The sequence below is a fragment of the Colletotrichum karsti genome, assembly GCF_011947395.1.
Source record: "Colletotrichum karsti strain CkLH20 chromosome Unknown Scaffold14, whole genome shotgun sequence".
NCBI classification, from domain to species: domain Eukaryota; kingdom Fungi; phylum Ascomycota; class Sordariomycetes; order Glomerellales; family Glomerellaceae; genus Colletotrichum; species Colletotrichum karsti.
Genome location: NW_024065914.1, coordinates 116,406 through 138,293, shown reverse-complemented (window position 1 = coordinate 138,293; position 21,888 = coordinate 116,406). Strand labels below are relative to the sequence as shown.

General features: G+C 55.3%; 4 protein-coding genes across 4 annotated transcripts; 3 read left to right on the top strand and 1 right to left on the bottom strand.

Annotated features, from left to right (window-relative positions):
* Positions 1-9,127: 9,127 nt before the first annotated feature.
* CkaCkLH20_05009 (uncharacterized protein) lies at positions 9,128-12,292 on the top strand (the record flags this gene model as incomplete). The annotated part of the gene is made up of 2 exons (XM_038887728.1): positions 9,128-10,104; positions 10,153-12,292. The coding sequence occupies 2 exons, from the start codon at positions 9,128-9,130 to the stop codon at positions 12,290-12,292; spliced, it is 3,117 nt and encodes a 1,038-aa protein (XP_038746770.1).
* Positions 12,293-12,735: 443 nt separating this feature from the next.
* CkaCkLH20_05008 (uncharacterized protein) lies at positions 12,736-14,816 on the bottom strand (the record flags this gene model as incomplete). The annotated part of the gene is made up of 2 exons (XM_038887727.1): positions 12,736-14,591; positions 14,645-14,816. 2 exons carry the CDS (start codon positions 14,814-14,816, stop codon positions 12,736-12,738), a joined length of 2,028 nt encoding a protein of 675 aa, XP_038746769.1.
* A 596-nt stretch (positions 14,817-15,412) lies between these two features.
* CkaCkLH20_05007 (Ras family protein) lies at positions 15,413-16,283 on the top strand (the record flags this gene model as incomplete). Its single annotated transcript, XM_038887726.1, has 3 exons — positions 15,413-15,490; positions 15,548-15,611; positions 15,697-16,283. The coding sequence occupies 3 exons, from the start codon at positions 15,413-15,415 to the stop codon at positions 16,281-16,283; spliced, it is 729 nt and encodes a 242-aa protein (XP_038746768.1).
* Positions 16,284-17,621: 1,338 nt separating this feature from the next.
* On the top strand, positions 17,622-20,539 carry CkaCkLH20_05006 (uncharacterized protein; the record flags this gene model as incomplete). The annotated part of the gene is made up of 4 exons (XM_038887725.1): positions 17,622-17,676; positions 17,735-18,105; positions 18,161-18,479; positions 18,531-20,539. The coding sequence occupies 4 exons, from the start codon at positions 17,622-17,624 to the stop codon at positions 20,537-20,539; spliced, it is 2,754 nt and encodes a 917-aa protein (XP_038746767.1).
* Positions 20,540-21,888: the final 1,349 nt, after the last annotated feature.

The window sequence follows — 21,888 nt, the reverse complement described above, 5'->3', positions numbered from 1 at the left end:
GTGCAAGGAAAGGGGTACGTTCGCCCTCATCTCAGGACGGCACTGACGTTCCCGGTAGAGAGGGCCTGGCAGGACGTCCGTCCGTCCGCAACAATCGAGCCACGGACGGTATCTCGCCCGGGCCAGATGCGATCCCTGAGATAACTATCTCCGGGCACGGCTACGGTGATGCACGACGGGATCCAGTAAAGCGGCGCGATGGGCTTTTGATATCAAGCTCGGTCCACTACGCCTAGGCTGGCCTTGAAGATGCGACGAGACCGCTCCGTAGAACCGCCGAGCCGTGACTCTGCATTCCAGCTCAGGAGAAGAGACCTTCACGTGTAGAGGTCGTCCTGTGAGGCGATGAGAGTAACTGGGCACATCTACGCCTACAACTTCGACGCTTTACGAAGGCGGTGATAGATTTTGGTCCTAGCAGACCAACGACCAACGGATTGCTGGTACCTGCCGTGAATTAGTGAACAACAAGCCTCCACGTCCCCGGGTACGTTGCTTGTGAATGCTTATTTCCTCATCTCAGGCCCCGGGTGATCGTCCGACTAAGCTGCCTTCGGATTAAAGTCCGAAATGCGGCGGTGGTGATGGGCATGAGGCTGCGCTGGTGGCCTTTTTCACCTCGGACTCTCTCATCTGAAGGGCCAATCGCCTTCGTTCGCTTGCGCGGCCCCCCTTCAGAAGCCCCATTCCAATTCTTTGCCTAATACTGTTCCTTTCCATATTTGGTTGACCAGCAGGTCCTAAGGAGCAGAGGCAGTGTCGTGTGGTGATTCTTTTGAGCGAGGCGTAGTGGCCGTGGCTTGTGGCAGAGGTCCGTACCTGCTCTTTGTACGGACGGCCGGAAGTGGGGCTTGCGGGAGAAGACTCGGTCGGTCGTGGAAGATGACGAGGATGAAGGGAGGGACGTGTAGGGGAGTGGTTTGTCGAAGGAACGGGGGCGTGAGAGCAGAAAGTGTTTCCTAGGCTGGCAGCGAAACGTCGCATATCCGTACAGTTAGGCACGGTGCCGACAGGGACAAGTGGATATAATTCAAAAGTATTAAGGGGGGGCGTTGATTGGATTATTCGCAGAGGTCGGGCCACGGGATGACAGGTGCACGCTTGAACGCTCTCATATTGCACCGAGAAAAAGCAGACAACTCGAAGTACCATCACCTCCAGGTTTTGGTGAGGTTTGGTGCGAATTCCGGACTCGAGTGTACGGAGCGCGCGTCGCGTAGGGCGAACCGAGCATGATGGCTCATGATTTTGGCTTCGGGACGAAGACCGTTTGGGACATCTGTAAGGACTTAGTAAGGCTGGCTAAGACCTCTTCGTCCCTTCTCATCCGCCAGAGTTATTCGCCCCTCTGCGCACGACCTCGCGACGTACTTTTCAACGCCGTCTGGCCGAAAGGACGACGTTGAATTTTAGTAGCGGGGCTGCTTTGAGGAAACCATATTCGCCCCCCGTGATGTCCCATTGTTATGATGACGGATGATTTGACGGTGAATGTTCGTGTAAATAAAGTCCATCGGGGACCACTTTTGGCCTCCGAGGATGCGGTCATCCCTCCTCAAAGTCAAAATCATGCATGTAGCCTGAAGTAACGAGGCATCATCACATCGGATGGCCTCGGTTGGGGTTCAATTTCTGTTAGTGGTTTCCTTGCCTCGGCCACGTAGAACCAAGCTCAGGCACCCTTAATATCCTATTCGCTGCTTCGTCTTCTGTCACAGCGCTATGAGAACGGAACAGACGAGGTGCTGGTTTGCTGGCATGGGACTTCTGGGCGACCGTTGCTGAAGTTTAGCCAGAACTTATTTGCCATATTGTCTGGTCCCAATGAGTGACAGCTGCAACCGTTCCGCGCGTTACGTTACGCCGGTCAGCTTTTCTCCTCTTCCTTATATTGTCACGAATTTGACGGACAGGATGTACCTGGACGAAGTGCTGGTATGCGAACGTATGCGCTATACACGTGCCGGCTCTGTTGAAGAGGTTCGCATTCTTCATTGCAGCCTGTTTCATGAAGCTTGTGTAGCTTTGCACCACACAGTTTACTAGGGACCCTGCTCGTGGGTTGAGGCTGGCTCTAAGAATTGACGTGCAGTTGATGGGCCGTCTTGTTCCTGGCATTCGTCCTGGTTCGAGCTAGTATGCTTAGATGTGGCTTTCGCTTGGGCAACCTGAGCGTGAACCGGTCCATCTTGGTGGCGCCCAGGCGGCCAGCCCTCCCACTTCCAAGGCTTGTTCTGTCGAATCTCTCCTCGGTTGCGCGGATGCTCGGCTGAGCTGCGGCCTTGAGGGTCAAGGTTTCATGACCAATGGTCAAGGGCCCACCGTCTTGTTGTAAATGGAATGGCTGGTCGTGTGAAGGTATCGTGAATAAGCATGACTGGGATGCCGTGATTGGTTTCGTGCGTGAATTTGTGTAGAGGCGACGAAGATCGGTGTACCAGGGTTGTATCCGTAGAGAGACATGACCTCGAAGGTACATCGCTCGATCCTGCGTGATCACGCACGATACTGTCTTCCTTGAGTGAAAGGCAGACTTGTGCGGCGACACGCATGCAGTATGACCCGTGATGCACCCAAGCACCGACATGGAGCAGGGCAGCCGGGGAGGCGAAGGCAAATGGGGCCCGGGGAACTTAGGTAGACGACGAGATGAGATTTGCAGAAAAGCTCCGACGTACATAAGTGATCTGTCTGATGAAATCAGCACTGTTGCCTCGAAAGAGGGGGGTGTGGCCAAATGTAACATCAAAGGACGGGACGGATTGGCGGTGTCGACGGATAGATAGTTCTGAGGGTGCAGGATATGCGTCCCGCTCCTCGATTATAATACCGTTAATTTCTACATACGTAGCTTGATATGTAGCTTGCAAGGGCCGCCAGGTCGAGTGAGCCAAGTTGAAGTTGTAACGGTTGTGGATGCGAGGTCGAAGAGAGTTTGCAATTTTGGCCGTTAGCCTTCCGAGATGATGGACGGTAGTGACAGGTGAGCAAGCATAGGGCTTGTTCCGAGCTAGAGAAGGTCGCAAAGGGAGCCGGGAGATCTCGCGGAAACGCAGTCGCCGTTGCTTTTGCTAGAGGGCAAGCCATGAATCTGGGTGAATTGTGGTGACCAGATGCGAGGCACAGTATCTTGTTATGTGGCTAATACCGCTGGCCTATTCTCAGCCTGAGACCTTATCAGGGCGGAATAAGTTCGATGGTAGGCCACGAGCCTCTGGAAATATGTGTTCTTGTTCCCTTGGCTGGCAATCTTGATACTGATTGCTGCAGTTGAGCATTTGATGTGCTTCAGGGATGTCAGTAATATGGCGCAGTCGGCGCAAGAGAAAAGGCCGCATCAGCAACTCGTAATCGCCAGGGTGAAAGGAAAGAATCGTCAACGGCGTCAGGGGCAAGGGAAGGGATGAGAGGATTAACAAGCTGGCGTTAAGACGGTCTCAAGCACGGATGGTGGGTGTGAAACCTAAGGGCCTCTAGGGTGCATCCCAGTGGTGTTTGCGTCCTCCAGGCTCGGTGAGGTTGAAAATTGTGTCGATCCTGAGCATTCCTTGGGGGTGGAATGGCATGATTGGGCTTCAGCTTTCATCTGAAGTTGGGCTTCTTCTCGAAGGTGTTTAAAAGTCGAATTAAGAATAGCGTGGCGTGTCGATGGCGGTTCCCACGCTTTTTGATTGACAGCTGATGGATGGTCTGGCTGGCGCAGTGCCAAAGTGTCAAACACGTTGATTCGCATGGTTGGTTGGCTAAGGACGTTGTTCATGCGATAGTAAAAAAGGGTTAGAATGGGTCGATATGAACGAAGATAAGGTAGGCGGGAGGATTGGAGTGAGAAAAGGAAGCGACGTGTATCCAGGATCGTTATGGACCACAGTGAGATGCTAAGGTGAAGCACCCAGGTAAGGCAGGAAGATCATCGCGATGGCCCCATCCCCCGGTGGGATTTTCGGTTTGGGCAAGGGCAGTGGGGGGCTTGTTTACCCATCTCAGTGCAACTCTGCGGTGGATGGAACATTGTGAAGCTAGCAATGGGCCAGGCTTGCGATGGGCGACCAAGACACGAGAGCTGGAATGTACCTCAGGACCTTAAGGGAAGAAGCATGGAAGCCACGGTCTTTCTGTCCCGGGGTGTTGGATTCGTCCATGTCATACAGGAACGAAAACTCTCTGTTGTCTTCAATGAGGCGTGGTGTTTTGAAAGCTGGAATGGAAGCTGACTTTGGACGCCCGTCAGACTTCAGCCAAGCGCGTTACCGCTCTAGGGCTCTCGTACCGCACATGTTCTCGACTTTCTGTATCCGTACAGACACGCTGGATTGACAACAGGTTGAACAGGTTAGCCCCTGCTTGCTGAAGCTTTGTAATAAGCCCGCCAACCTTTGGTGCGCTAGGTACTCCAACTCAACCGAGGTACAAAATTGAGACATGGAAATGAAGATGGGAGGTAATGTCGAGATAACTAACGGGCAATATCTCAACAGGAGGTGAACTGATATAAGGCGGGATATCCGCTGGAAGTAAGTGGCCAACACCGAGCCAAGGAGACTAGCAAAGAGGCTGAGAAAGAACGGACCTCGCGGCTTCAATTGTCTTCAATTCAGCAAGCCTCGATTGAAGGCTCAGACAGAGACACGGACAAGACATTCTTCTGTCATTTCCTTTCTCCTACGAAATGGCAGCTGCTGGCGTGCCGGTCTAGGCTTAGGGCTCCTGAGGTTGAACTTTGAAGACACGCGAGGTACGTACCTCGAACGAAACATTTGGTGGCTGGTCAGTGGAGTCCAGGCCGGGTCCTGCCAAGTTTGACCCCTCATGTCGTCGTTACATAATCACTCGTAATGTTCAAGGCGTACGGATACCGCAGTAAACTCTATCACCAGAAGCTGGACCTTGACTTGGAATCCGCTTCCTCCACACTCAGCACTGCACTTCGCCGCTGTTGTGCATCTGCAGCATCCTCCACATGCCGCTCGTCCTATCATCGCTCAGACATATCGCGATCTACCACTCCCCTCCTCTACTTTTTCTCCCACTCGTCGACTCGTCAACCCCGAATTTCGACCGTTCGAGATGAAGCGCCACACTCCTCACGGCTTTGGCATCGGCACCCCTCGCTTCCGGGTCATCATCGCTGTCATTCTTCACTGCGTCTACATAGTAAGGTAGACAACACTACTGAATATCCCAGGCCATCTCACCGAGAGCCTACGGACGCCCTACCTGATCCTTGATCTGGCCGGATGACGTCCTCTGCACCAACTTTAGCCTCTAAATCCTGTAGCAGATCGTCTTGCGTTCCCACTTGGAGCCCAGCAATTCTACCCAACCTTGCGCATCGTTGTCCAGGGTCGTCAACGAAATGAAAACCCAAGCAATCAAGGCACCGCAACACACGGATACGCTTCCAAGTCGCAAGATGCCATTTCACTTAGTTCCAAAATCCAACTTCGGTCAAACAAAGCGCCCAGCCTACACATACGCCCCGTCTCATTTTCCGCCGCTGAAACCCGAGCTAGCGGCAACTTCGACAAACCTCGTCCTGCTTTACCCAAAGCTTGCCCGTCTTCGAAGTCAACCTATACATTACCTGCTCTACAATGGTCGCAGTCGAGATGTCATCCCGTACAGATCCGTCGTAGACGTGCTCAAAAATCCACTCTAACGAACACGACTGTCTGCAGCAAATAATAGCACCGGAACTGAAGAGAATGCTGCGTAAAGTTTGGGCCAGCGCGGGCAAACACGGATGTGCTCAAACCGATACAAGCCTGCAGCTCTTGCTTCTGGTCGCAACCTGGGATCCCTTGGCCGCTGCCGCCCCGTTCTCACCGTCCTTGGTGGAAGTTGCCGCCGCCAGTGGTGTGGCAGGTCTAATGGCACCTTGCTGAAAGATGTCGCCATGCGCTCGCTGACAGAGTGAAAAAGACTTCGACTGTCTGATGGCCAACCATAACTAGTGAAAAGGCCCAGGGTATGGATTCAGCTCTGGCCAACCAGCTCTCTGGATGCCATCTTGCCAGCGCCGTTCCCGTGCAGGCACATGGCCGGTCGGTCACCTGGGTGCGGCCCAGATGTAGTCGAATTCGACGTGATGGACTGTGATAGCATAGCCATTGCCTTCCACTACGTCGCGCAAAATGAATATTTGCTACATTGGATACCATAACCGATACTCGTATAATAAGAAATGCAGCATTTCTCGTCGGCTTTTTAACAACAACGGCAAGAAAAAGGTGGCAACCTCTCCGAGGACCTTGATACAATGAATCTTACTTCGATTCTGTTCGTCGAGCATCATCTCTTCGACGCCATCTGCATCTCTTACACGAAACCGCGTTGTACCAGAGTTGGTGGGACGGCTAAGCTCTTATTAAGGCGCTACCCATACTTGACGGTCACAGCTGAGGCTCCAGGGGAATATCAACGGCTCGTGGATGTGTATCGCATCGCGTCTGCATAGCATCTCATTTTGGCACGACGCATATATCCACTCGCACCGGGAGAGTCTCGGAAGTTGCCTCGCTCAGGACCCACCAGCCTTCCGGCCATCCCCCGATCCATCCCTGATTTGGCACGTCCTCCAGGGCCATTTCGACTCCACGCCTCCACTTCCTACGGCCCCGGCCCCCCACCCTCTTTGGTGAATCCACAACTGTTCGCACTGCCATCGCGTCGTGGGTCTTGGACCGGGACGCCTGGAGAACATCTCATCTGCATCCTCAGCTGCATCGGCTTCCAGGTTCAAGGGCTTTACTTCTAGAAGCAAGAAGTTCAGAAGTGAAAAGCAGACATGGGGGAGCAGGCAACAAGGACGTCGCGCACAGGACTCCCTGAGAAACGATCAGGGGCAAAAAAAACCTTTTACCAAGGGCAGCAAATGTCCTGAGGAGAGTGCGTTGAAGCATGATGTATCAGCATACCAGCACTAGCTGTGTTCGTCTCGGATCTTCATCGACCACACCAATGTACGCGGCTACAAAGTTGAAGATACATTCACGAGCTACGGACCCTGGATGTCGGGCATCTGCAAGTCACATTCACATCGTTCTCAGAGTTCTCGTCTGTACTAAGTAATGTGTTCTATTCCTGGGATCTTGGGGTTGTACTAGTCGCTAGGATATTCATTTCTTTTTCGTAGTATGCTGCTGCGCGCAACTCACTTTATCTCTCTACCTCCTACCCACAAGTCATTGTTTTAATCGTCTTCAATGCCCCTTTTCTGGCTTACTACGTAGATGCCTTTCTATTCTTATAAAGCCCCGCGCCCCTCTTCTTCTGCTTCTGCGCTTTCAGTAAAAGCTTGGCAGATCTTCGATGCATCGACTGCAAGTCTTCCTGGACGTCACAATTCTAGACCAGTATTGTCGCTACCGCTAGCTCCCTCTTCAACTCGTCCAAAACCAGCAAAGAGTCTCGTCCTGAAAAGGAAGAGGGTCTCACGCCGTCGAAGCTACGCAGCTACAGCCCAGAACTAGCTCGGGCTCGCCTACATTGGATCCACGTCGTTCCTCCCCTTCTCCTGGCTGCACTGGGCAAGAGAGCCGCTGAGGACCGAGCCATTGAGCCGTCCAGCCAGCCAGCCATCAAGCCGCCGCCGCTACCTTCCATGACAGGCACGTCAACCAGGAGAGCGGCATCATACCCACTTACCCCACGGTGAGAACCTGTCAGCTGTCGGTTCGTGGCCGTCTGCAGCTCAGCGAGAGATATAGGGTTCCCCAGTTTCCGACTCCATTTGGCCCCTCGGTGGAAGCTCACGGGGACGACGAGTTCCCGTCAGACTTGGAGAAGAAGCTCCACTAAGACAAGGTCTGGCACAGCCAGAGACAGTGACAGAAAGTTCACGACGCCAGCTTCAGCTTCAACGCCAACGCCAGCGCCAGCCTCACTGCTGCGTGTCTGTGTGGTGTGTGCTGTACCTGAGTATCTACTCAAGTTGTCAAGTACCTCTGCTGCCAGTGGAGAGATTCAAAGGCACCAGGATTGTCTGTGACGAAGAAGAGAAGGTACCCGCAAGTGCAGACGACCCTAAAACGCCCCAATTCTCTTCTCCCCGGCGGCGGCGTTCCAGCACAGCGCAGCAGCTGCACCTGCCTGCACCTGGGCATCGACCAGCAGCATCCGGTCTGCAGCAACCCCACAATTAGACCGCCGAAAACGCCTTTGGGCCTGTAGCAAGGTCCACTTCTAGAAATCCCGTCAGCCAGTCATCGTCGTCGATCTGACATCCACGCAATCAGAAGCGGCCTATTACCACACGCCTCACCCACGGTGCCCTTTCCTCACCCCCCTCCCCCTCCCCGGCCGGCTGTCCCTCCCCAACCACAACCCCAGTTTTTACTCCAAACCGGCGACGTTCCCCATCTCCTCTCAAATCGCAAAATCTGGGTGTGGTTTGGTTCCATTTGGTTTGGTTTTCGCCCTGGGTCTTTCTGGTCGCGCTGCTGCTACTGCTGCGCTCCTCTTTCTTACTCTCTTTTTTCGCTGTTCAATGACCGCCGAGTCAGAATTTCTTCTCTCCGACAATCTCGACGCCTACGCCTCCGCCTCTCCGTTCCCTTCCCCGCCCCCAGACCCAGACCCAGACGCGCGAAAAGGACCTGAGCTTTGTTCCCACCCATTCACACAATTTCAATTCTTCTCTCAGTTTCAACTTCAACCTCGACAACTCAATTTTCGGAACAACAACACGGCTTCCCGCAGACACGCGACTGGAACACTCCGGACCAACACGACTCTTCCCGCCGTGTCATGCTCTTTGCCCTCTTGCGACCGCTGTGACCCCCACAACTCGCACTTATACCACGGTCAGAAGGCATAAACAGGGACAGGGACGAACGCCGTCCTCTGCGCCGGCGTGTGCGGGGACCCAGCTCGCTCGGGACCGTCTTCTTCCACCGTCGCCCCTTCGTTGATCTTCCCTTGTTCCCCCAGATGACAAAGGACAATGTCATCTAGTCTGCAGCAGCTCCAAACTCAACAACTCAGAGCTGTCAGTCTCGACTACTCGCAGCACGGTCTGGACTCGCCTGGCGCTCAATCACATATAACAACTTCCTCTACCTCTCATCAGCCCTTTTCTTCAGGAACCCCAAATGACGGAATGCGGTCCAACAGCGCCTCCCAAAGTATGGTCGACGCCGCTCACTTTGCCGAGGACTTTTCCTTCCCGCCTCACCCTCACGACCTCAACGACCAAAATGCCATGATGTTCCTCGGCGAACCGGACCACGCCGCCGACATGTTTCCGACGTCTCACCGGCCCTCCGTGTCCTCCGTCGCCGCTCGCCAAAATTCAATCACCGTCATGCCCGTGTCCTACGGCCGAGCCATGGACCAGCGGCGGCACAGCATCATAACCTCGGAAGACGGCAGCCAAGACAACGATCCCGCCGAACCCAATCCGCTCGAGGATGCCGGCGCCGATGAATTCGGTCTACCAACGCAGACTGCCGGCAACGGTTCTGACCTGTCAAAGTCGAAGGACGACAAGACTGACCAGACGCCAGCGTGGAGTGAGCTGAAGACCAAGGCAGGCAAGGAGCGGAAACGACTCCCATTGGCGTGCATCGCCTGTCGACGCAAAAAGATTCGGTGTTCAGGCGAGAAGCCTGCCTGCAAGCACTGCCTCCGGTCACGAATCCCATGCGTGTACAAAGTAACGACAAGGAAGGCCGCACCGCGCACCGACTACATGGCCATGTTGGACAAACGACTCAAGCGCATGGAGGAGCGCATCATCAAAATTGTACCGAAGAACGAACAGGACTCGAACGCGGCGTCACTTACACGGGCCGTCGTCAAACCGGCAATCCCAGGTTCAGTCCCAGCTGGCAAAGCCAACGCCAAGAAGAGAGGTGCCGAAGAAGCCTTTGGCCAGGATCTCGACCATTGGGCGAAGGCCCCTGCTAAGACGAGGCTTGAAGCCCCCAATAAGCCGAATACGTTGCAAGCCCAGGAGGCGGAGGAGAATAAACTATTCCTTGAGGGCCTCGACGCACTTCCGCCCAAGGAGCTTCAGGAGCATTTGGCTGAGGTCTTTTTCGAGAACATCTACGGTCAAGCGTATCACTTGCTCCACAAGCCGAGCTACATGAGAAAGCTTAGGTACGTCGCACGAATGAATTTGTCGGCTTGTGCTAAATAGTTCTGCAGAGCCGGTACGCTGCCGCCAGTCCTTGTCCTGTCCGTTTGTGCCATTGCAGCTCGCTTCTCCAGTCACCCGAAACTCAACAGCTCTTCACCGAACTTTCTGCGCGGAGAAGAATGGGCCTCGCACGCCAGAGACATATGCACCAGACGCTATGAGTGGCCCAACATCACTATTCTGACCTGTCTCTTGATCCTTGGTCTGCACGAATTCGGCACCTGCCATGGCGGCAGGAGCTGGGCTCTCGGCGGGCAAGCGATCCGCATGGCGTTTGCTTTGCAACTCCACAAGGACCTGGATCATGACCCCCTGAACCGAAATGGGTCGTCACAATTAAGCTTTATCGACCGGGAGATACGAAGGAGAACAATGTGGGCCTGTTTCCTCATGGACCGTTTCAACTCATCAGGAACAGAACGACCGACGTTCGTGAGGGAGGAAACTATCGAGATTCCACTACCTATCAAGGAGAAGTACTTCCAGCTCGACATGCCCGCTCCGACCGAAACCTTGAGGGGAAAAGTTCCTCACCCGGTATCCGCAGAGGACGGCCAGCTCGCAGATCCGAAAGAGAACATGGGGGTTGCTGCTCACATGATCAAGACGATCGCCATCTGGGGCAAGATTATCACGTATCTGAATCAGGGAGGAAAGGAGCTTGACCCTCATCCCATCTGGAGTCCGGAGTCCCAGTATGCGACTTTGATTCGGGATGCGGAAGATCAGCTGAACAACATCCCTGACTTCCTCAAGTATTCTCCGGAGAACCTTCAGTTGCACGATACCGAGAAGATGGCGAACCAGTACCTATTCCTTCATATTGCTATGCAGCAGAACATCTTATTCCTGAACAGAGTAGCAGTTGCGACGCCCAACAGCCCGGTGGCTCAGGACGTACCTCGGGAGTTCGTGGCCAAGGCCGGGGATAAAACGTTCGCGGCTGCAAATCGCATCTCCGAGGTCCTCAAAGATGCCGAGTCCTACATGGTAACAGCTCCGTTTGTTGGTTACTGTGCGTTCTCGTCGGGCACCATCCACATCTTGGGCATATTCTCCGGCAATCCTGCCGTAGAAGCGGCGTCTAAGAGAAATCTGGCAACCAATGTCAAGTTTCTGTCCAAGATGAAGAGGTACTGGGGCATGTTCCATTACATGTCCGAAAACCTCCGGGAGCAATATCGAACCTGCGCGGATGCTGCTAGGGGAGGATCCCAATCGAAGGATGCATCGACGGCATCGCCAATCTTTCAATATGGTGACTGGTTCGACCGATATCCCCATGGCGTGTCACAGTCCGACTTTTCTGACCCAGCAACAACTAAGAAGAAGGAGAAGGGCGATGACGCAGTATTGGAGCAGAAGCCGGAGCTGCACACCGTTGAGGAGTTTTTCACCACTCTGTCTCCCCCTCGAAGCACAGAAGGCAACACGTCGAGGCCAAACGCGGCGAAGCGGAAGTCGTTCGCAGGCAAGAAAATAGGCACATCGGGTCTGCGATCCGACGGAAGCCAGCTCGAACCACTGTCGACGGAAAATATCGCCGCGTCAGCTCAAGAGCAACTGAGTGCTCGCATGCAACATCAACGAAACATGTCCGGCACACTCGGCGGCCAGACCAGTGGCCCTGCCAGCTTCAACCCCCTCTCTGTACCTCACTCTCAAGGCTCGAACTACCACGCCCTTTCCCCCATTAGTCCGATTGCCGTCAGCCAATTCGGCCACCATCACCAAACACCAACCGCTTTCTACCCGCCCGAATTGCTCAGCATGTCGTTGAACCAGCAGAACGGCATCCTCCAACCCCTCGACCGGCAACTCGTCTTCGGCGGCTATTCGATGGAACCAGGCAACATGGGCCATTTTGATGGCATCGACTGGGACGGCATGCCTTCGAGCGCTCACAGCGCTTCCGGATCTCATCGCGAGGGCTCTCGGTCGCGTCCTCAGCGCGGAGGTCATGCCAACGGTATGGGCGGACATGGCGCTGGCCACGCAGACGGCATGGGCTTTGTCGGGCAGGAGGCGTCATCTGCGTGGTTCATGCCGTTCAACATGGAGCCGCCTGAGATCGGGCAAGACATGGGTATGAATCTAGACGGGTTCGGCAACATGTTCAGCAACGGCCTGCATCATGGCGCGAGATGACGAACGAGCTCATCAGAAGAAACTATCGTCATATTTATTACCGTGACACAACGGTTCCGGCAGCAAAGGATTTTGCGCACCGGGTGTGCCTTTGGGCCCTGTATTAAATGTATATGCCTGGATTTATTTCTTTCGATCTTGCTAATGACTATATGATGGGCCGGAAATCATTGGGAAGGGGGGCAAAATATCTACTGGGTAGCGTAGCGATTCCGATATAGTTATGAGATACCATCATCACCAGCACCATGGACACAACGCGAACACACGTATACTGTTGACAGTTACATTCGTGCCCGCCCAGCTTGAGAAAACCTGTGCATGGTATCGTTGTGTCTAAAGACTATTTTTCTAATCCCGGTGGCCCAAATATTTACGCGTACACAAAATAAATAAAAGTATCAAATATTGTTCGCCGTCGTCCACGTACTACCAACAGCGGCTCACTCCTCCGCTACCACGCCCTCCTTCTTCTTCCCCCTGGACCTCTTGCGCTTCTTGCTGAGACTCGCGCCGCCGTCCTCGACGTTCTCCTCGGCGCCCTGTTCCTTCGCCGGGGCCTCGGCCTTCTTGCTCTTCTTCTTCTTCTCCTTGAACGTGGCGTCCTCGAACCCGAACGTCGGCCCCGACCGCTCGTACTCGGGGCCGAAGTTCTCGCGGCGCCATTTCCTGATGCGGTCCTTCTTGCTGAGGCGCTTCTTGTCCTTGCGCTTCTTCTCCTCGTCGCGGAAGGGGGCGAGCTTCTTCAGGCCGACGTAGCTGTTCAGCGCGGCGTCCGAGGGCGCGAGTAGGATGTCGCGCGCCGTCATGCCGAAGGAGGTCGGGGACGTCTCGCGGTAGCGGAAGCCGAACATCTCGGGCGTCTTGGAGGACGAGGACGAGGCCTCGGGGACGTCGAGGTCCATCTTGGCGTCGACGAGGGCCTCGAGCTTGGCGCGCTCCGCCTTGGCCGCCTTCTTGGAGGCCAGGCGCTCCTTCTTGATGTCCTTTGAGGTCTTGCGCTTCTTGGACGGGCGGCCGTCCTCGTCTTCCTCGTCGTCGTCGTCGTCTTCTTGCTCTGCGCCTTCTGCTGCGCCCTCGTCGTCTGAGAGGGTGATGTTCGGCTGCTCCTCGTCCTTGAAGTCGGGGATGATGTCCTTGATGTCGATGTCGTCATCCCACGTAGGCTTCTTCGGCCTCTTGCGCTTCTTCTTCTTGTCTTCCCCTTCGTCACCGTCCTCGTCGTCGGAACCGGAACCGGCCTCGACCTCGGCGTAGTACTCCTCACCGAAGCGACGCTTCATCTCGTCCTCCCACTTGTCGTCTTCCCACGCGTCGTTGAGGAACCGCAGCCACTCGTCCTCGGCAAGCTCCTTGCCGCTCAGGCCGGCGGCCTGCTTGATCTTCTTGAGCTTCTCCTCTGCCTCCTCGAGCTTGAGCTTGCGCAGACGGGCCCTGTCCTCCTTGCGCTGCCGCTTCTCTTCCTCCTTGCGCTCCTTCTCGGCCTCGCGGGCCTTCTTGCGCGAGCTGGCGGCCTCCTTACGCACGGTGCGCGCGTTGACGATCTCGCGCGAGTACGTCTTGAGGGCCTGGTTGGACTTCTCCGGGTCCTCGAAGCGCAGGTTGTACGCCTCCTCGAACTTGTCCGCGAGCTCGCCCTCGCCGTCGTCGCCGTCGTCCGAGTCGAAGGCCTTCCAGTTGTGCTCGCCGCCCTCGGCCCACGCGCGCGCCGCCATGAAGTTGGACAGGAAGAGCTCCGGGTCCTTGTCCGCGTTGGCGATGTCCTCCTCCGTGATGGCCTTCTTGCTGCTCTTCTTGTTGCCCTTGTACACCTTGACCGCGCGCTCGGGGTGGACGCCGTCCTGGCTGAAGTCGGGCTTCTCCTGGCCGGGCTTCTTCGTCACGAAGTCGCCCTCTTCCTCGTCCGACTCGGCCGCCTTGTTGATCTCGGAGACGATGGACTTCTTGAGGGCGTCCTGCTCCTGCGCGTACGTCTTCGGGGGCGCGTCGTCTTCCGAGTCGGACTCGCCGACGCCGCCGGCCAGGATCTTCTCGCGGTGGTAGTCCTTGAGGTAGATGGGCTTCTCCTTCTTCTTGGAGGGGGTCGGCTCGGAGGCGTTGGTGGTCTCCTTGAAGAAGGTGAAGTCCTTGTCATTGAGACGGGGGTCCTTGTTCTTGATGGCGCTCAGGGTGGCGGAGATTTGGGCGTCGAGGTCTTCGGTGGCTAGGAAACCGTCCTCGTCTTCGGTCTCGTCGGAGGATGAGGAGTCGTCGTCGGAGTTGTCTTCCTTCTTGCCGGTCTTCTTGAACTTTTCCTCCACTGTGTCATGTCAGCATGTGGTACAAAAGAAGTACAATTGGAACGTAACATACACCTGTGCATCTCCTCCCGCTTCTTGTTGTGCTCGAAGCGCTTCGCATACTCCTCGTTGACCTTCAACTGCGGCATCGCGATATCTGCCCCTCCATCCTCATCGTCCGAATCGCTTTCGTCCAGAAGGTTGACCTTCTTCGGCACCGACTCTTTTGTGGGTTGGGGCGCCATGTTGCCGGATTTCCCTGCTGTTCGCACGTGCAGATGCCAATCGAGGAGGGGGTTTTCGATGGAAGGGTCTCTGCGAAAAGCCTTTGGCAGCGCTTCCCGAATCAACGGTCCAAGGTGGTCAAGGAACTTTTTTTTCTGCCGCCCAGCGCGAGCCGGCTGCACTGCTACACTGTACCCTGCTCGGCGCAAGGATGGAATTTTTGGCGGGGCCTCCTGGCAACCTCCACCATTGGAAGGTGCGGAACGGCGGCGGATCAGATTCTCCGCTGCCCCTCTGATAATTGGAGCTGCGGGCAAGAGCATTGGCCAACCTCCGTGGCTGCCTTCTCGGGGGGTCGGGCGCTTCGTCATTGTTGCGCTTCACCCAGTCGTTGTTTCAGTGGACGAGCTGTGGTCCTACGTATCACTCTACCTACCGACCGGTCTTACCAACAAACCACACTGTCAACCCATCGCGAAAGAAAAAGGCAGCAAAACCCCATCGCTGTCCGATCCCATCCCAACCGATCTTCGAAATCGCTCGTATTCGCACCCAGATACCCTTTTTCTTCTAGAACAAGGGACAGTCGTTATCGACTCCTACACCCGACAAAAAGATGGACGGATCCGGCGGTGCCCCGAAGCCGAGCAGCAGCGTCAAGCTGGTCCTGCTCGGTGAAGCTGCAGTTGGAAAGGTACGACCACGCAATCCGACCTATCGATATGAGGCATCACTAACTCGTATCTCGTAGTCATCGTTGGTCTTGCGCTTCGTCAACAACGACTTTCAAGAGAACAAGGAGCCCACCATTGGAGGTACGCAAAAAGTCGCCGCCTCTTGGCAACACACACCGCGATCGAGGGAACCTTTGCAGCTAACCCGTAACCCCTTGCTCTCTAGCCGCCTTCCTGACACAAAAGTGCAACCTGCCCACCCGGACGATCAAGTTCGAGATCTGGGATACCGCCGGCCAAGAGCGCTTCGCCTCGCTGGCGCCCATGTACTACCGCAACGCCCAAGCCGCCCTCGTCGTCTACGACCTCACGAAGCCCACGTCCCTCATCAAGGCCAAGCACTGGGTCGCCGAGCTCCAGAGGCAAGCTTCCCCCGGCATCGTTATCGCCCTCGTCGGCAATAAGCTCGATCTCACGAACGGCGCGGGAGAGGCCGGATCGGCCGGTGAGGGTGGTGATGAGGCCGACGGCGACGAGGAGTCCGGCTCCGGCGGCGACGCCCGCAAGGTGTCCACGGACGAGGCCAAGACGTACGCCGAGGAGGAGAGCCTGCTCTTCTTCGAGACTAGTGCCAAGACGGGACACAACGTCACGGAAGTCTTCACCGCGATCGCCAACGCTATTCCCGAGACGTCGCTGAAGAGCGCAAGGGGCGCCGGTGCGTCGCATGCCGTGACCCGGGGCGGGGAGGAACAGCGGGTCAACCTCACGGGCCCGAGAGACGCTGCGGCGAAGGAGGGATGCGCTTGCTGATTATGACGACGACGAACGAGAGTGTGTTTGACAAGCCCGGGACGAACTTGGCGAAGAGGGGATTTTTATTACTTTTTTATTTTGGGAGTCTCTAAGTTCTTGTCGTGCGCTGCATTTCTGCTGCTACAAGGGTTCATTGTTTATTATGGGAAGCGTCCATCCGGCAGCGTTATGGGGGTTCTCGGGTGGGAGGAAGGAAAGGTAATGGTTCACACGTTCACCAGAGGTATCAGTGTGCTGTTTCTCCGCTCTCACACCGGGCCCCCTTCCATGCTTGCCCGTCCGTTCGTGTAACATGGTGGTTTTGTATTTCCGCAAGGACGCTGAAGACAGACATTGATATGGATTTGGCAGGGTCAGTTTGGAACTGATAGTCGTAAGTGCATTATGTAGACGGGAATCTCATACACTCAAAGACACTTGAAGGGCTTTTAGCTCTGGCTGCAACTCGTGTGATGCTGTTGCGGTTCACAACCTGGGCTTATTCATTGCTAATGGCGAGTAAGTCAACGCTGACTGGTGACCGTTGCCGGTGTCGGTGTCAGTGTCAGTGCAACACGGCCGTCGGTGACCGACTCGAACAAGTATTCTATTTACCTTGTCTTTAAGTGAATAGGTGCCAGCTCTCAGGTACACTGAGACCATGTTTATTCATATGAATCATTCCCCAAGCAGCATGATACGCCTTAACAAATTTCGCAAGATAAAGTCGGGATTAATAAATTCAGCCTATGACTGAACCCACGTACTTCTGGGAGGTGCTGTCCCTGTGGAAACCGGCGTTCTCTACCTGTAAAAATTGGCCCGGTTTCGAGGTAGGCACTGTAAAACAGGCAGGTTGAGATGGTGAATGAAGATGCCTGATTGGGTGGTCACCGCCCACGCGTCCCACTCTTTTTCTGTCTTCCCGCGCCTTCGTCCACCTCAAACTCCTCGTCACCACAGAATCTTTTATTACAGCCGATTTTCTGCGCAAACAACCGCCCCCAGCAACACGTCTGCCGACATGACTGTGTCCTACGCGACACGCTGAGAAGAAGCCCTCTTGTTTTCCTTTTCGATTTAATATTTCGGGCCAGCGTCGACCGGACGGTAGCCAGAATTTTCTGCTGTACTTTTGAACCCCTCCACTTACGCCCATGTATCTCTCGTCTTGATTTTCTTCCTCCTCGATCGACGGCGACATGGCTTCGTCAATCACCCCAGCTCAGGCCGAGCTTATCAGGCAAGTCGAGGTTTTCGCTAGCGTGCGGATGCCTGTGCTAACTGAGGTCTGATACCAGCTCTCTCGCGCCTGACGATATACCCATCAAGCTGCGATGCGCCATCTGTAGCAAACTGGCTGTCAACGCTTTCCGATTGCCGTGCTGCGAGCAGGCCATTTGCGAGACATGTCAGTATCATGCCCTTTCTCATCGCGGCTGCGACCTAGTTGCTGACGTTTGAACCAGGCCAGTCTAATCTGCCTTCGTCTTGCCCGGTCTGCGAGCACTCTCCTCTTTCCGCCGACGACTGCACGCCGCACAAAAGCTTGCGAACGACGATCAAGGTCTTCCTTCGAACTCAAGAGAAGAAGCGCGAGGAGGCGCGAGCCAGGGAAGAGGCCTCTGCGCCACCAACACCCGTCGATGCGAAGCCGATATCGCAGCCGATCGCTCCCTCCGAACCACCTACTGCTACCGAGACGCCCTCCCAGCCCCCCGCGGCTCCGAACGCAGACGAGAAGGCGCCTGTGGAGGCCACCGCAGCTTCTAACGTCGAGGCTTCTGCGGAAGCGAACGACAATGGCGAAGCTGACGCAGCTGCTGCTCAGAACGATGAGGTCAGTGTTTCCCCCAATCTTTTCGCTAAACGAGCTCCGCTGACATGTTGGCCAGGATGCGCAAACCCGTGACCAGGAACCTGTCTCTAAGGGAGATGACGATGATAACGAGACCGTCATCATTACAGGAGACGAAGACGCGGCGACTGCTCCCCGACGAGACGTGCAGCAAGATGGTGATAATGCGGAGAACAACGACGCCCAAGGCGACGGCGACGATGCGACCACGAACCCGAACATGAGCTTCAACTCCATGAACGGAGGAAGCTTCCCGAACATGAGCTTCAACGGATCTGGCGATTTCAACCAGATGCAAATGATGATGGCCATGCAAAACGGCATGGGGAACTCATTTGGCAACTTTCCAATGATGGGTACGTCTCCTCCTTCGTTCAGGTTACCTACAGCCACTAACAGCTTTCCAGGTATGCCAGGAATGGGTGTGGACCCTATGGCGATGCAGAACATGTACATGAACGGCGGCTATGGTGCTCAAGGCATGGGCATGGGAGGCTTCGGCGGTGGTTTCGGCTCAGGCTCCAATAACTGGAACGGGCAACAGTCATGGAATTTCGGCCAAGATAATTTCAATTCTGCTAATGCTGCTGGCATGGGATCTGGTGACTTTGGCAACTATAACTCAGGATTCCAGTCAGGGTACAATCAAGGTAATTACGGTCACCAATTCAATGATTACCGCCGCAACAACTACGGCTACCGTGGACGTGGAAGGGGACGCGGCTCTTACGGCGGAGGCTATGGTCGAGGCGGATATCAACAGTATGGCGGCTACGGTGACCATGGCCAAATGCACCAACAACAGCAGTACGGCTCCGGAGTGCCCGGCCAAGGCACCGGTGAGGCGAATCAAGCTGGCGGCGATGTGGACGAGTTCGGCCGCCAGCGCAACAAGGATCAGGACGAGAAGTCGAATGTTGGGGGCGACAGAGACGCAGAGGGTGAAGACGGCGCCAAACCCGTGAACGAGGGCGGGAACGAGCCGGGTTCACATGATGCATCAGAGCAGGAGCACGCAGAAAATGCAAAACTCGTGGCACAAGATGGTGAATACTCCGCTTATAACGGAAACGGAATGGCCGGAGGTTATGGGCCTTCAGGATTCTCAAATCAGAACCAGGGTTTCGGATCTGCACCTCCTGATGTTCCTTTGAATGCTCCGACTGGCCCCAAGGCTATGCGTCAAGGCCTCCCGAATACGAGCCTGCATACTCTGCGAGCCAGAGGATTCATGGTCCAGGACAGTCAGGCCCAGCAGTCACCAGTAGACGGCCCCGACACGCAGAGTCCCGTTGTGGAGCAGCCACTCCGATCTAGGAGTAACTCTTCGACGCGCACCAAGGATAAGGACAGGAGCCGCCGACGGGAAGCTAGCAGAGATCGTGAGAGGGAACCTGACAGCCGATCAGAGAGAGATTACAGCGTCAGGGATCGAGACCACTCACGCTCACGCTCACGTACCAGGGAACCTAGCAGAGAGCGTAAAAGCGAGCGTGGGGATCGCGGCGACCGCAGCGACCGCGGTGATCGTCACCGACGCAGACGCAGACGTTCGGAGACTCGATCAGTCGCCGGAGACCGTGACCGTGGTGATCGCGGTGACCGCGAAGACCGGGACGATGATCACCGTCGCAGGAAGCATAAGAGCAGAAAGCACGGATCATACGGCGACGAAGATGACGCCAAGTCCCGTTCCAGGGACGACGGCTACGAAGAGAGATCGAGGTCGGCCTCCCCGAGTGACTCCAAGAGATCTAGCCACCGAAGTCGCAGGGACCGTGACGACAAACGTCGCGACCGGGAGAAGGACAAGTACCGGGACGAGGACTACGACCACCACCGCAAGTCCAGCCATCGTTCTCATCGGGACAGGGACCGCGATAGAGATCGTGACTACGACCGCGACCGCAAGGATCGGGACCGCGATCGTGAGAAGGACAGGAAGCGCGACAAGCACAGGGATCGCGAACACCGGCACCGCAGCAGCCGCAAACACTCGCCCGAGTCGTCGACGCCCGTGGAGAAGGACTTCAACCCACCCGCCGGTCCTCGGGGCAGCGCATCGGGTCTCGAAATCAGGGGTGCGAGCTCGAAGCCTGGCAAATCATCCGACAGGCAGGACAGGCGGGGCTCTCAAGCCTCGGTCAGCAACATCAAGTCTGCTCCTGCTCCCACCAAAGACATCCACGCCCTTGAGCGTGAGGCCAGGGACCGCGAGCGCTTGCTCAAAGAGACTCAACGCATGGCGGGCTTGGCCGGCCTGGCCGGTATCAAACGCAGTAGGGACGGCGGCGGCGATGACGACGGTAAGCGCAGCCGGAGGAAGGGACGCCGCAGCGAGGCTGTCAACCACGATGAAGAGGAAGAGCGGATGCGGAGGATGGAGGCCGAGCGGGAGAGCGCCCGGTGGGACTAGCAGCCCCAAGGCAGAGCTGAGGAGGGCGGCCGCAAAGCTAAGGAGGGTGGCCTCAAAGAAGAGAACGACGCGATAAGAAGGATCGTCGGACATTTGGGTCGTCATATGATGCGTTCCACCAAGAAGGGCCGAGGGAACAATCGTGCCGATTACCAATGAGAAAGCCCGTGGCTTGGCAGGCAACATTCCTGAAGAGCCTCCTCAACCCTCCTTCTATTTTCCCCTTCGAGCTCGGCTTGGGTCTCCCGTGGGAGCTTCTATTGTACGTGTATGGACGTGATATTACCATTAAAAAGCCCGCTGAGGGGCAAGGAAAAGTGATTAGGGAAGCAGAGCAGTGGTGTAGGGGGTTTACCAGTAGACTTACAAAGCTTCAGTAGCCGGATGGGCTAGTATAGAGTTTAATATGACTCTTTTTATTGATATGAACTTGATAATGTTGGATGTGTTTCCGTGGATCTGTCCAATATTAGCCCGACGACTAAATGCGGAAATAATTGTGCTTCATATTTTCCCGAGCCCTTAGTCGTCTCGTGCGTGCGTGAGTAAACTTCTTGCTATAGTTGTTAATCATCATGAGAGTTGGTGAGCAACTTGAGAATAATTTATACCGTCATCTCGGAATAGCAAGGAATGGATTTCGGAAATTGAGATGGACTACATGCTGTGCTTAGGGGTCAACACAAAATCTGCTTCTCGGAGGTCTCTGGGGTGTCATTTCCAAATTCAAGCCGGGGAAACCATCATGTTGCTTATAGGGCTTTATAAAGCATCGCATAACTGGGCGTTTGTGGTTGGAACAAGCCCAAATCCACAACAAACACAATCGTTATAGGAAGACGACATCGAGAGCATGACAGCTCTGGAACATGATTGGTAAAATAGACCGGTTATTACCAAGTAAGAACTTGCTCGGGAGTTATGTCTGCTTGACGAACGGCCCTGGTCTCAGTCTAGAGAGAATTTCACCATTTTCTATATAATGATGAAGAATATCACCTAGTGCGTCGTCTAATGCTCGTCGGTACATCACACCTCTGCCTCGGAACGGGAGTCATTGAACGCCCCGTGCCATTAAAGCTCCGTCGGTTCGGTACAGCCACACGGCGGTGCTCGTTAGCAGTTATCATGTTTCATGGTCCATGGAAAGTCATGCCGCTTAGGTTTAGCATGTCGGTAGCTTCGCAAACAGCTAGGGCTGACGGATCCCTTGAATCCCGGCATTGCTGGTCAGTCTGTAGTTTAACCTGATGGTCAATACTGCCTTCTCAGATAGCAGGCTCTCCCGGCTGTCCATTGTAAAGATCTGGAACTGACAGTGAAGATTCGCGAGAGCCCTTCATTCGTAA